This window comes from Castor canadensis, chromosome 3, assembly GCF_047511655.1.
Source record: "Castor canadensis chromosome 3, mCasCan1.hap1v2, whole genome shotgun sequence".
Taxonomy (NCBI): domain Eukaryota; kingdom Metazoa; phylum Chordata; class Mammalia; order Rodentia; family Castoridae; genus Castor; species Castor canadensis.
This window is the reverse complement of record NC_133388.1, coordinates 73,562,261-73,577,163: the sequence shown is the minus strand read 5'-3', so window position 1 is coordinate 73,577,163 and position 14,903 is coordinate 73,562,261. Positions and strand designations below refer to the sequence as shown.

General features: G+C 35.7%; 1 protein-coding gene across 7 annotated transcripts in view; it reads right to left on the bottom strand.

The window, feature by feature from the left end:
- Window positions 1-14,903, bottom strand: part of Heatr5a (HEAT repeat containing 5A) — a 111,147-nt gene that overhangs the window by 37,615 nt on the left and 58,629 nt on the right. For all 7 annotated transcript variants that reach the window (XM_074068204.1, XM_074068209.1, XM_074068207.1 and 4 more), the window contains 4 exons: window positions 14,727-14,899; window positions 4,975-5,080; window positions 4,184-4,374; window positions 2,847-3,006 (listed from right to left, as the gene is read on the bottom strand). In XM_074068204.1, the coding sequence (XP_073924305.1) occupies window positions 2,847-3,006; window positions 4,184-4,374; window positions 4,975-5,080; window positions 14,727-14,899 (630 nt within the window). The remainder of the gene's footprint in view (window positions 1-2,846; window positions 3,007-4,183; window positions 4,375-4,974; window positions 5,081-14,726; window positions 14,900-14,903) is intronic.

Here is a 14,903-nt window from a genome sequence, read left to right as displayed (position 1 = left end):
ATTGTACTTTGCTGAAGCAACTGATGGCAAAGGAAAGTAAGTGTGTGCTACTACTAATTTGGAATGAGAAACAGAACAACTTAAGAGTTTAAGAAAATTCTCTTTAAAAACCTACTATAAAACCGACTCAGAGAAAATCATCAGACTTAGAATGATATATTTAAATAGAATGTGGAATGAAGAATTACAAGATAGTGTTTGATACTTCAGCTAATAGTTTGGACACAATTCAGTTTGTTGAAAACGCTTTATTGTTTAATCTACATAAGTAATGACAACTTAAGTTTTTAAAAGGATTCAACAAAATCTGTTAACTACATGTAATAATATGGAAAAAAATCACTTCAACATAATGAAGGTCAAACGTGAATTGCCATACCATACAATTTCACTATTGTAAAATATAAAGATGAACCATATTTACGCTGTAGCAAACAAATTTGGTGGAGCTGATAGTTAACCACAAGATAGCATGACAAAAATGTCTGGGGTAATGATAAGGTAGTAGTCTTTTTTTTTTTTTGGTGAGACCTGGGTTTGAACTCAGGGCTTTATGATCACAAAGCAGGCTCTCTGTCACTTGAGCCACACCTCTAAGTCTATTTTGCTCTGGTTATTTTGGAGCTGGAGTCTCTTGAACTATTTGCCTGGACTGTCCTCCAACCCCAATCCTCCCAATCCCAGCCTCCCAAGTAGCTAAGATTACAGATGTGAGACACAGGTGCCAGGCTAGGTACTGTTTCTTGATCCAGGTGCTTTTCACACAGTGTAATTCAGTTTATACATTTTATCCAGACAGGTACACTTACAACAGGGGTAGTATTATTTATACATAAAAATATACTACAGTTTAAAGGAAATGAAACTGACACTAAAAACTGCTGAAGTTAAATTTTAAGTGACACAGGTTCATCATAATATTCTTTTTATTTTTGTGAATGTTTCAATGTTCCATAACAAAAAGCAGGTAAAAGGATCCCCCACTAGAAAAATAACTTGAAAAAGTTGTATCCCCTTTATCAATGGATGTACATTTCTTACAATACTTTACTGCTTTTTGTTTTGCTGTTGCTGCAGTACTGGGGTTTGAATTCAGGGCATTACAATTGCTACACAGGTGCTCTACCAGTTAGCCACTCCAGCAGCTCTATTTTGTGATGGGTTTTCTCGAGATAGGGTCTTGCAAACTATTTGCTTGGGCAGGCTTTGAACCACGATCATCCTGATCTCTGCCTCCGAAGCAGCTAGGATTGTAGGTGAACACCTCAGGCCCCAAAATGACTAAGATTTGCTGATAGTGGCATTTACATTCATCAATAAAAAAGGTATTCAATATAAAACTATGTGCATGGCAATGAACTCCTTGAAAGGGGAGAAGACAAATAAAACAGAAACATAAAGTACTGTATTTAAAGATGGGTGAAAAATGGGAAACTTTATAAGTTAATTCCATTGATGGATGTGCAGACTATTGAGAATATGGTAGCTGGACATAATGGCTCATGTTTGTAATCTCAGTTACTTGGGAAGCAGAAAAAGGAAGATCATGGCTTGAGGCCAACCTTGTTCTCAAAGAACAAGCTGGGTAGCTGGGTCTGGTGAAACATGCCTGTAAATCCAATTTATGCATGAGGCGGAGGCAGGAGGATTGTAGTCTGAAGTCGGCCCAGGCAAAAGTGGGAAAACCTGTCTGAAAAATAACTGAGGATGTGTCTAAAGTGGTAGAATACTCTACTGCTCCCCACAAACCCCCCCCAAAAAAAAGTAATTCAGGGAAAGAAAGCTAACTCAATTAGGGATGCTGAAGTGATGGGATAGTTAAACTGGGTTTTAAAATACTAAAAAAATTTGGATTATCAGATGAGGAAGAGAGAGAGAGAAGAGTCAAAGGAAAAAATGTAAGCACAGACATGAGAATGACATGTGTGGAAGAAAAGTAGGCAGATCATCTGTAGGAGAAGCCAGTACTTTGGGGTTGTAACAGAGATTGTTCCTGGGTCAGCTGATAGGAGTGGAATAAGAAGCTGATTAAAGAAACAGTAAGTTATGGTCTGAGCTTCTGGAGTGGCTCAAGTGGTAAGAATGCGTGCCTAGCAAGCTCGAGGCCTTGAGTTCAAACTCCAGCGCTGCCAAAAAAAAAAAAAGAAGCAGTAAGTGTGGTGATAAATGCCTGTAATCTTAGCACTAGGGGGACTAAAGCAGAAAGACTTAATTTTAGGCCAGCCTGGGCTAAGTAATGAGACCTAATCACAAAACAAAACAAGCTAAGCAGTTTTCCCAGCTTTTTAGAAGGGAAGTGGCAAAATTGAGGTTTCTGGACATATCTGGTCATATCTAGGAAAGAGACTCCTGCAGTACTTATGGACTCACATGCAAGGGAAAAGAAACAAGGAAAGTAAAAGGAGAGCAGCAGTCAGGCCAGACTTAGATATTGGGAGACTGATGATTTTACTGACAGAAGGGTAAATACAGAAAATATGGTACATGTGTTTTAAGTATGTGATGTGTGTTCATGACCTGACTCCATGATTTAGTACCAAGCAAGTAACCGAGTAAGTTACTTAACTTCCATAAGCCTCAGTTTTTCCCTTAAGGGACCCTATGTTACTATGAGGATTAACTATGTAACAGATTTAGAAGTATGTAATATTAATATCTGGTACCTATTAAGCTCTCTATATTAGATGTTGTGAGGGTGAGGGGAAGATAGATTTGAATTTGAAAATCCATTAAAGTTAACAGTTGCTTTGAAATTTACTGTGAGCCAATTATTAGTGGTCAGTAAAAACAATCTGCATCATCCACAAATCATGAATTTCAAGGAAGGTATCAAGTGTGATATTCACCTGCACATCAGGAGAGGTGCTGTCCTGAGACAAAGCATAGAGAATTCCAATGCAAGAATTCAAGTGTTGAGAAGAACCTATTCCTCCTAAATACCGATGCAGGGAGCCCAAAGCCAATGAGTGTCCTGTTCTGCTAACCACATCCCTTGCTGACTTCAATCTGTAATTATGGAAATAAAAATCAATGACAAGCATTGAAAAAACAAAAACTAATGCATGTATCTTTGTCATGCAGGTAAAAATTTTTTAATAAGAATAGTCACAAAGTTAAATATATTTACTGTGATGTGAAAAAATTCTGAAGTAAGCTGAAAAGTATCTTGCAAAGGAAAACATTCTAAATAAAAAGATTTTTATATTATTGATTTAGAATGACCACCTCCAATGTCTTACACACACACACACACACACAGAGTTTATAAGGTAAGCATTATTACTACTTTATCATTAAATTGCATTTTAAAAACTTACATGCTGAGATACTTTGAAATTTCAACTTAAGAACTTTGATATCATAAGTAAATTTATTAAGAAGTTAATATATATTAGGAATGTCCTATATCTGTATATCTGGGTGCTAATTTAAACAATTTACATTTAGCTCTTCTTTAATCCTCCCAGGAACCTTGTGGTTCATACTTTTATCAGTTCCTTTCTGTAGATGAGAAAACTTTTTCAAAATGATAGCTAAAGTATTTTCTACTTAGTAAAAGCTAAGGCTGGGGTATGAATTAAGGTCAAAGTGCTATCCCCATTACTATCATCACTAACATAAGTTATTTGTTTACATAAACTTTTATAACCATGAACTTTTATTTGAAATTGTTTTGGTTTTTTCATATAACTTTCTCTTTTACCTTTATTTTATTCAAAATAAAACTGGCTGAAAGAATTAAGGAAACTACCCAAAGATACAGAATTGGTAAAATGAAAGTGCAGTTTACATTTCCTGATTTGCAGCTTTCCCTCTTCCTATAGACTGTTATTATAACAATCATCTATATTCTCACTGTTCTAGAATCCACCCACTGACAGTCACTTAGAGCGTTCAGGTAATAGTGACTGTTCTCTATTATTTAAAGACTATCAACCTCAGTCCCACACACAGCAATAAAAAAAAAAAACAAAAACAAAAACAAAAAAAAAACCTAAAGTTGAAATTTTAGATTTAAGAACAATAAGCCAAGGAGAGGTCTTCTTTATTTTAAAGCACCCATGTTTGTCTGTTTTTCTTTGCTTAGTTAAAATCTCAGAACAAAGTTCTTACTAGTTCTAACACATGGCAAGCTTTATTCAGTCTTGACATACAGCCCATGAGTATTAGGAAATTTACTTACTTATCAAAGCTAACTTGAGCTAATCCAGCAGTAAAAACTCCATCATCAACCACTTGGGCTAATCTAGCCCATGCCTCTGCAGCTGCACATCTCAAAAGGGGGTTTGGACTTTCTAGGGCTCCCATCACTAATGTCAGGACAAGTCTTCTTATTTCTTCTGCACCTAAACTTCCCTTGGAGCCAGCCAGGTACTGAAGTACATAAAGAAAAATCCAAATTTACAATGGTAGCAAATTCCTTACTTACTTTGTAATGTACATTTTGGTTAATCAAGTATGTTCATCTGTTAAAAAAATCAGGACACAAAAATATATACTGATCATTCAAATGAATTTGATTTTTTTTTCCACAAAGCACTTTAGAATTTTACCCCCAGACAACAATATGGCAATCAATTATCACTGTGGTGTGAATGTGTTCAGAAGAACATTCATAGAGATGTCCATAAAGTGAGTGGCTAACGAAGACTATTATATTTTACTTGGAAACAGTAAGTCATAAATGCTATAGTGAGCTAGATTTGGCTCACAGGCCATTGTTCATCCATCTCTTGGTCTAGGATATTAGGTTCAATACATAGCTCTAAGCCAATACCACATGTTTAATTTCTGACTAACATGTTCATATGGAGAAAAAGTAAAAGGAGTACTCCAAAGCGTGACATTTTCACCAGAGGATTATGAAAAATGAAGGAAAAAAAGCCCTTAAGGAACATCATCCTCCAATGTACTTAGTCAGCCATGTCCATTAAAAAATTAAGCAAATATTTGAATTTTACAAAACAGATTTACCTTCAAGAAATTAGAAACAGAAGAAATAACATGTAACTGAACTACTTGCTGACGAGCTCCTTTTGTGTGCTTTATACTGCTCAAAAGCTGTTCCAGTATCAGAAGCCTAAAATCAGAAGCAAGACAACTTAAAATCAAGTAGATAATATTTGTAGGATAAAGTCAGTCAAAGAGCAGCTAAATATCTACTGCTAATTTGTTTGGCTGCATTAACATTTTCTCTTTTATTTTGGTGGTACTAGAGGTTGAATGCAGGGCCTTGAGTTTCCTAGGCAGGCTCTCTTCTACTGGAGCCAAGTCTACAACTCTTTTTCATTGGTTATTTTTTGACAGAAGGTCTCACTTTCCGTTGGGGCTAGCACAGACTACAATCCTCCAAATCTTCACTTCTCAAGTAGCTAGGATTACAGGCTTGAGTCACTATGCTCAGCCATTTTTTCTTTTATGTTAGTGCATATTAATTGTACAAAGGGTTTTCATTATGATATTTCCACACATGCACACAATGTACTTCGATCAAATTCATCCTATTTGTTCTTATTCCCATACCCCCTTTTTCCTTTTAACAATTTAATGGGATTCATTATTCTATAATCATGTATATTCCATTAAAAAAAAACTTTTAAGGCAGTACCAGAGTTTGAACTCAGGGCCTCACGTTTGCTAGACAGACCCTTTATTTGAGTCATGCCCCTGGCTGTTGCATTTTTTTGTTGGAACTACTAAAATGAAACAAACTGTTTAACACTTTGAATTATTATTATTTTTTTGCAGTACTGGGGCTTCAAGTCTGGGCCTACATCTTGAGCAACTCCGCTAGCCCTCTTCTATGAAGGGTTTTTTCGAGATAGGGTCTTGCATAAGTATCTGCCGGACTGGCTTTGAACCATGGTCCTCCTCAACTCTGCCCCGAGTAGCTAGGATTGCAGGTGGGAGCCACAGTGCCCGGAGAATTATTTTAAGCAAAGAAAATACGTCATAACCAATGGAAGAATATTTTGTTATGGGTTATTCTGGAAGTAGGGAGAAACATTATTTTGTGAAAAAAATTACAAATGTATTTCTTAAAGATTTTTATCAGGGCAAATTCAGCTACTTTCACAATTATTTTCTAAACAAAACACATGTAGAAGTTACTTGCATCAAGTTTTTTGCGTCCCTCCTTCTAACTTCCAGTATTTCTACTTTTCCTGGAACTGGATACAATAAACTCTTAAAAGTAAAAATATGAACTTGGAGATTCAGACTTGCAAAACAGGTGCTCTGCCTCTGGAGTCACGCCTCCAGTTCATGGTTACTTTGGAGATAGTGGTCTCACGAACTATTTGCCAAGGCTGGCCTTGAGCTGTAACCTTCCCAACCTCAACCTCTAAGTAGCTAGGATCACAGGCATAAGCCACAGGCACTCGGCTATACTTTTAAGTCCTTTAAACCACCTTAGTATTTGTAAATGTGAGAAAACGTTTCAATAATTGGTGCTGTGGTTTGGAAAAGTGCTTCCCAAAGGTCCACATGGTAAAGGCTTGGTTCCCAGAGTTTGGCACTTTGAGAAGGAATGACCTAGTGATATGTTTTCAGGTCACTGGGGACGTGCCCTTCAAGGAGACTGTGAGACTTGGATCTCTCCTAGCCATGAGGTAATTAGTTTTGCCCTGTCATGTACTCTTGCCATGACATGCCACCACCATAGGCTCAAAGCAATGGAGCCAACTAATAATGGATTGAAATCTCAAAAACTGTGAGCCACAATAAACCTTTCTTCTTTATAAATTGATTATGTCAGAAACTTATTATAGTGACAGAAAGCTAACACAATGAGGAAACTAAAATTTAAGATTATCCCACTAATTTTTCAATATTGATACAATAAAAATTTTATAAACACATGATTTAATATTAATGCTAATTTGTTAATATTAATATTGCTTTAATTTTGCTTTTGTGTCCTAACCAATATGAAGTTTTGCAACCAAATGACCTCTCAGCTTCTTACTAGGTATTTAAAAAACAGACAATTCCTTCCCTTAGAGAGAAAAACCTCTCAATTCCATCCAAAAAAAAAAGAAAGAAAAGAAAAAGAAAAACGTTAACCCAGAATTGTTAATTTCTCATTGAGTTTTAACAGACTCAACACACAAGCAGGTTACAGGGAACTCTCAAGTGTTCTACCTAAAAAAATTTCTATGGAAATTTCAGTATTTACCAACTTTTTTGTGGTACTAGGGCTTGAACTCAGGGTCTACACCTTGAGCCACTCCACCAATCCTTTTTTGTGATAGATTTTTTTCAAGATAGGATCTCAAGAAATACCTGCCTGGGCTGGCTTTGAACCTCAATCCTCCTGATATCTGCCTCCTGAGTAGCTAGGATTACAGGCCTGGGCCACGGGCACCCGACAATTTTTTTGTTCTTAATGCCGTGATTACCTAGATTCAAATACATGGTGCTTCCTTTCTTTTTCTTTTTTTTTTTTTGTGGGACTGGGGTTTAAACTCAGGGTTTCATGCTTGCAAAGCAGGCACTCTACCACTTGTGACACATCTCTAGCCTGATTATTTTGGAGATGGGGTCTTGCAAACTATTTGCCCAGGCTGGCCTCAAATGGTGCTATCTCCTGATCCCAGCCTCCCAAGTAACTCAAACTACAGGTGTGAGCCACCAGTGTCTGGCACGTGGCTTCACGTTAAACTAACCATCACTTATGTCATCTATGTTTTAGGAGAAGCAACCTTCGAACACTCTTTGAGCATCCAACTATATTCTGAAAATGTATTTGGGATCATGCTATATATAACACCATTCTAACTTTTGTTCTTCTCATTTAACATTACTTCTTCAGCACTTTTCAAATAATTTTATTCTTTGACAACTTCCTTTCTTTTTTTTTTTTTTTCTTGTGGTACTGGGGTTTGAACTCAGGGCTACACCTTGAAGCACTCTACCAGCCCTTTTGTGTGATGAGTTTTCTTGAGATAGGGTCATGAGGACTATTTGCCCAGGCTGGCTGTGAACTGAGATTCTCCTGATCTCTGCCTCTTGAATAACTAGGATTACAGGTATGAGCCACCAGTGCCTGGTGTCTTTGACAAGTTTTGTAAGCCTAAAATTCATTATACACATGTTCTCCAATTGTTTTTTTGCTTTTTTTTTTTTTTTGGTGGTTCTGGTATATGAACTCAGGGTCTTGAGCTTTACCACTTGACCCATATCCCCAGCCCTTTTCACTTTACTTGTTTTAGGTAGGGCTTCCCATTTTGCCTGATCCAGGCTGTACTGTGGTTCTCCTACTTATGCCTCTCATTTACGCCTTCTGTGTAGCTGGGATGTGAAGTGTGCAACATCACTCGTAGTTACTGTTGAGATGGGGCATGCTATCTCTTTGCCTGGGCTGGCCTCAAACCATGATCCTCCCACTCTTCACCTCCCAAGCAGATGGAATTATAAGCATGAGCCATCACATGTTTTATAGCTTATTCCACCATTCTACTGGCAAGAGGAATTTCCCAAATATTCTAATTCTAACTATAATGGAGAGAGAGAGAGAGAGAGAGAGAGAGAACAAAGGTTTTAATTCCTTACATTAAAGTTAAAGACAAGTAACCATGAAACAAGTCATCCTATCTATTAATTTCTCCTTTAAAACAGTTTCTATGACAAGTATTTTTTCCTTCCTGCTCTGGATTTAAATCAGGAAATTTGAAACAATAATGAAGATTATTTTGTGGGTTATGAATTACCTTGATAGCAAGAACAGTGCCTAATAATTTATCTTCACCCCCTGTACTATCTTGTGTTTGGCATGTGGCAGGTAGTCAAATGCACCTGTCAAACAAACACAAAAGACACCTGCACTGAGTAGGGAAAGTGTGCCTGGCTGAAGATGACATATGGATATGCTTTTACCTGACCACAGTGTGCGTCCAATAATATTCCTAATTCCCTAGCTATATTTCTGTCATTACATTGAGGCCAAAAGGCTTAAATACAGTTCTGCTCCAAATGGCAATTTTGTTATCAAAGCAAAATAAATATGGACAGTGTGCGTTTAAAAAAATTCAACGATGAAAGAAGTTAGAGAAAAAAGTAAGGTATGAGGTTATGTGTGTATCATATGCATTGAAGAAAGTAGCATGAAGTCAATTTACAGAGTATAATAAAAATGGTACCACATAATATGACAATAATAAATTAATATCACTAAGAATTAAAAAAAAAACTACTCTAAAATTCACTTATAATCCAAATATCCAGAAAGAGCCACAGTTAACATTTTGGCATGTTCGTGCTTATCTTTTACCCCATAGGTATATGGAAATACTTTTTAGAAAGTTGGAATCACATTGTACATTTTGTTAACTTGCCTCTCTTTTTTCCTTCTAAACAATATTATCACAGATTTTTCCAATTTTATTAACTATTACAGTGAAAGAGTTTTAAATAGCTATTTTATTAGTCTGGCAATATAATTTATTTAGCCAATCCGTAGCTTGTAATATTTAGGCCATTTTAATTTTTCTTATTAAAAACACAATATATAAAATTTTTCTTCCCATTGTTTAAGACCATGTTTAAGACATTTTGTTTCAAGAACAAATTTATGACTAAACTGCCCTCCAGAAAGATTATGGATAGTAAACATAAATATGACATGGAGGAGGAATGAAGGCCAACTTAAATGTATTGCCAACTTCACAAGCTTAAACACTTAAAGTATTATTATTAGATCATATTCTACATGTCTATTACAGTGGAATTATATGATGTTAAAAATACTAAAAATGTGTAAAACTAGAGCTTAAGAATTTTTTATAGTATTATACAACTCATCCCCCTGCTATTTTCTTGCCCACAATATTCATAGTCCATAGACTCTAAAAGAGGGCTGCCAAAGCCCCAAATCTATTTCTTTATCCCTTGCCCCCTAATCCTGATACAGACTGAATAAACTAAGAGCTCAAGATTAATTATGATACCAATTCCTTTAGAAATCTCAATCAAAGATTCTGAATCTTCAGGAAGATGGAGATGACTTGTTCTTAGCAATACTTTACTTGGTATTCCTAAGTTGTGTCAATTTTGACATATAATTATCAGTATGGGAGGAAATCATAGACATTAAAATAAAGTTTTGATACAATATGATAAAAAAATAAAATAAAGTTTTGAGCCTAGGTAGAATACAAATAGTTACCAGAATAAAGAGTAAAGGCATATGCTTGAAAATGCTGATTTCCTTTATACTTTCAGGGTATATACTGGCAATTTTTTTTTTATTACTAAGAACTTTTAATTGCTAAGTCTTTTCTCCCTACCAACTCACAATTGATAGCATTTGTTGGAGCAGTGGTTCACAACCTAGGCTGCACATTGCCATCATCTAAGGGGGTTAAAAAAATTCCAATGTTTATCATATTTTGCCCCTAATACTAATAAATCAGAACTTTTAGTATTTTTAAAAAGTTGACTAGTGATCTCAACGTGCAGGTCAAGGGTAAAATAATTCTCAGGTGAATTTAAGTAATTCATTATTTTCAATTAGGTATAAACCATTTAAACGTTTAAAAGTAACCACAAACAACACATGACCAGGATCAATAATGCTTCCTTTCCTCACAAAATATTTTATTTTTCTTTTGGTGGCACTGGGTATGAACTCAGGGCCTCATGCTTGCTAGGCAGGTGCTCTACCACTTGAGCCTCTCCATCAGCCCTGTTTTGTGTTGAGTATTTTCAAGTTAAAGTCTCTGGAACTATTTGTCCAGGGCTGGCTTCAAGGTGAGATCCTCCTGATCTCTGCTTCCCTAGTAGCTAGGATTATAGGCATGAGCCACCAATGCATGGCTATATTTTCACTTTTTAACATTTAAGTATTTTAGTGCTTTAATATTAGCAATACAAAGTTTCCTAGTTTTAGAATTATACAGTCAGAATAGAATCAACTAGTTGAAAAGAAAATTAAAAGCCAGGCACTGGTGGCTTGTGTATAATCCTAGCTACCCAGGAGGTAGAGATCAGAAGGATTCCAGGTCAAGGTCAGCACGGGCAAAAAATTCACAAAATAAATCTCAAATAACAGCTGGGCACAGTGGTATGTGCCTGTCATCCTAGATACTGAGCATAAATAGGAGGATCATGGTCAAGGCTGGCCTGGGCAAAAAAGACACCTTGTATCAAAAGTAACCAGAGCAAAAAGGCTAGGGATGCAGCTCAAGTGATAGAACATCAGCCTAGCAAGCATGAAGCCCTGAGTTCAAACCCCAGTGCCGCTAAAAAAGGGGAAAATTTAATTTTTAAATTCATGAATTATAAACTTGCTTCTGATCTTACAGTAACAGCAAAAAATGTTCTTTTAAACAGTTCAAACATGAAGGCTGTGGCTGTGGCTGAAGTGGCAGAGCACCTGCCTAGCAAGCACAAGGCCCTTAATTCAAACCCCAGTACTGCAAAAAATAAACAAAGAACGGTTCAAACGTGATGCTAACCACAAACAAAATGCCTTGCAACAGTCAGCTGTTAGGCCTGAAGTACCAAGATGAAATCTCCTTGGACTATCAATAAACACTTAAAAAAAAAAAAAAAAAAAAAAGAAAGAAGGGTAAAATAGGTCTTTTTCAGGGGTTGGTACCAGAGGAACGTGGGTGCACATAAGGAGAGGGTGAATGAGGGTGAATATAATGGATGTATTTTGTATTCATATATGAAAATAGAAGAATGAAATCTGCTGAAATTGTTCTAAGAAGGGGGAGTGGGGAGAAAGGGGAGAACTACAGAAGGGGTTAAATCTAACTAAGATATATTGTAAGCACATATGTAAATATCACAAGGTATCCCCCTACACAACTATTATATGGTAATAAAAATTTTTTAAAAAGAAATATCCAACTGTTAAATATGAAACTTTATGACCTTTCTTATGTAGAAATAAACAATAAGCGATAAAGCAAAAGAGTCTGCCATAAGCAAGTATCACAAGTGGGATAACAGGAAATCTGAAAGAACGTTCATATCCATGTTGTTTCCCTCTGGTTCTCCACGACACCCACTGGAGGCTGCTGATGGTTCCATAACCTACTTTCTGTGTCTGGGATCCATTTCCTTAATACTTTTATTGAGTTAAAATCTAAACAGAGTAAGTTTTGCTTTAATCAGGTCTCAACTTTTTAATTAAAACAAACAAAACCTCCCCTTCCTTGAATAATCATTATAATCTAGGTAGAGTAAAAACAAACACATTTGATCTACTCTACAGAACTCAGGGGAGGAGGGAAAGGAAAAGAGAATGATAGAGTCAACAATATTGAATTATGTTAATTACATCTGTGCAGGTAGAGGATATAATGATATGTACTAAAAGCTGTTGAAAGGCAGGGTGGGACGGAAGGGGTAAAAAAGAGTAATGTAAGGGGGTGAACTGACCAAAGTAAAGTATACTCACAGCAGGCATACTTCGAGAAACCCTTTGAACATTGACTCTGGAATTAATAATGAAAGACAGAACTGTAAAATAGGTACAATGGAGGGGGAGCTACTTGTGGGAAGGGGTGAGTGAATGGAGGAGATGAAGGTGAGGGAATATGGTTGATGGAATTCATATACGTATATGAAAGAAAACAACGAAACCTCTTGCAATTGCTTTAAGGGGGCCAAGAGGGAGGAGATTGTGGGGGCAATCTAACCAGTGTACAATGTAAGGTTATATGGAATTGTCACAATGAATCCCCCCTGTACAATGAATACGTATCCTAATAAAAATGGAAAAAAAGAAAATAAAAGTGAACACATTTTTGAAGTTCATTAAACTTAATAAAATAAAGAAACCATCTCCTTGAAACTACAACTGCGTAAGTCTGAACACAAAAACTTCTGTAGGAGAATAATGAAATCACTATGTTTTTAAAAGGAAGGTTATAAGAAATACATTCTTTTTTGTTGCTTTTACCTCACACCATAAAAAGTACTAGGTTTATGAATATGCTTAATTTAAATCCTTTACCCAAAAGACCATGTTTTTAACCTATAATAGTTATTGCTATATGATTCCAAATTACTTTAATTATATGCTCTATAAAATAGTAGAAATGAATCCAAGTATCATTCTTTTCATGAATCCTCATTTGAATATTCCAGATGACTGTGATTTTTCTTTTATTTATTCATAATTTAGTCATATATCATCTTAAATATCTTAACATAACTTTATAGTTATAGTATAGACAGAATTATAGACTACAAATGTGGGGAGAATATTATCTTTTGAAATTGAAGCTAATAAAAATCAATATAAAATTCATTCACTTTTCTATACCCTCTAAGTAAATTATTTTAAAATCTGTTTCAGAAATATGTCACTGAAAAGACTAAAATCCTTTTATTTTTATTTTTTTGGCAGCACTGGGGTTTGAACTCAGAACCTCATGCTTGCTGGACAGGCACCCTACCACTTGAACTATTCCAATGGCTGGAGACTAAAATATTTTTTAAGTCTTCACCAAGAGATCATGGTAAATTTCTACCTAATTGGTGTCTTCTAGGAGACATAAGTAGATAAAATTGATATAAAAAGAGCTGGTGGAGTGGCTCATGTGGTAGAGCACCTGCCTAGCAAGCATGAAGCCCTGAATTCAAAACCCAGTGCTGCCAAAACAGAAAAAAAAGATATGACCTAACCAAATGCATAGTTGTTGGTATATCATGACAGAAAAGTAGGGAGGAGAGGGAATGAGGGAAAAAATATGAGTATAATAATTTGAATAATATTAACCAGAATAGCCTATGAGAGAGATCTACTTCCCATTTAGTTTCTCGTGATAACAACAGAATTTCCTGGATAGTGGATTTTTAACCCTAAGAAAGGTATATTACCAGTTATTAATTAAGTAACTATTATTCTAAATGAGAAATGATTTCTTAAGTTTTTCAAAAGCAAAGTTCTTTTGTTGGTGAGGCATCTTGTATTTATTTTCTCGTAACAGCATGGAATGAAAATCCCTACAAAATATGTTTTAATGCTATTAACTTTTTTTCTAGTTTTATTGGGGCATAACTGACAAATAAAAATTGTATATATTTAAGATATACAACATGATGTTTTAATACATGAATACACTCTGAAATGATTACTGTAATCAACATAATCAACGTATCCATCACCTCATTTACTTTTTTTTTCCCCCAAAGTTCATTTTTTTAATTTTAATTTTTTTTATGTTTTGAGAAAGGGTCCCACTATGTACCTAAGGCTGGCCTGGAACTTGATAAGCAGCCTAGGTTGGCCTCATACTTGCAATTTACCTTACTTAGCTTTCTGAGTGCTAGAATTACAGGCATATGCCCATCAGGTTTGGCCCAAAGTTCATTTTAAGTGAACTGCCAAAATCAACATTTGAAATCCACCACCGAAGACTAACGAATCTATAATGGTTTCATAAAATTTCCAAAGTAAGAAAGTCTATGAGATTCAGTTAAAAAAAAAAAAAGAAAGAAAGAAAAAGAAATCAGTTTTTTTTTTTTTTTTTTTTTTTGCGGGGCGGGGTGTTACTGGGGTTTCAACTCAGAGCTCTGTGCTTGGTAGACAGGTGCTCTACAGCTTGTAATTTCTTATTCAATATTAGCTACCTTCACCTGTCACTTATTATGAGAAACACTTGCATTAATGAGATCCTCTGATATCTCTCTTACCCACCAGTTCTCTATTACACATTCACTGAACCCAAATAATATTTCAAAGTAAGTGATCCACTGAAGAGATTTACCTCTGAGCTTCATCCACATGAGCACAAATAATCCCAAAGAGTTTAGCTGCAGAGCTAACAACTGATAGTGTTGGAGGTAGGGGCTTAGGCACAGAATCTCCCTCTACATCCTCATAAATAGAAGAAGGGTCATATTCGAGACTTCCACAAGCAACACCATTACCAAGGAGAAGCTAA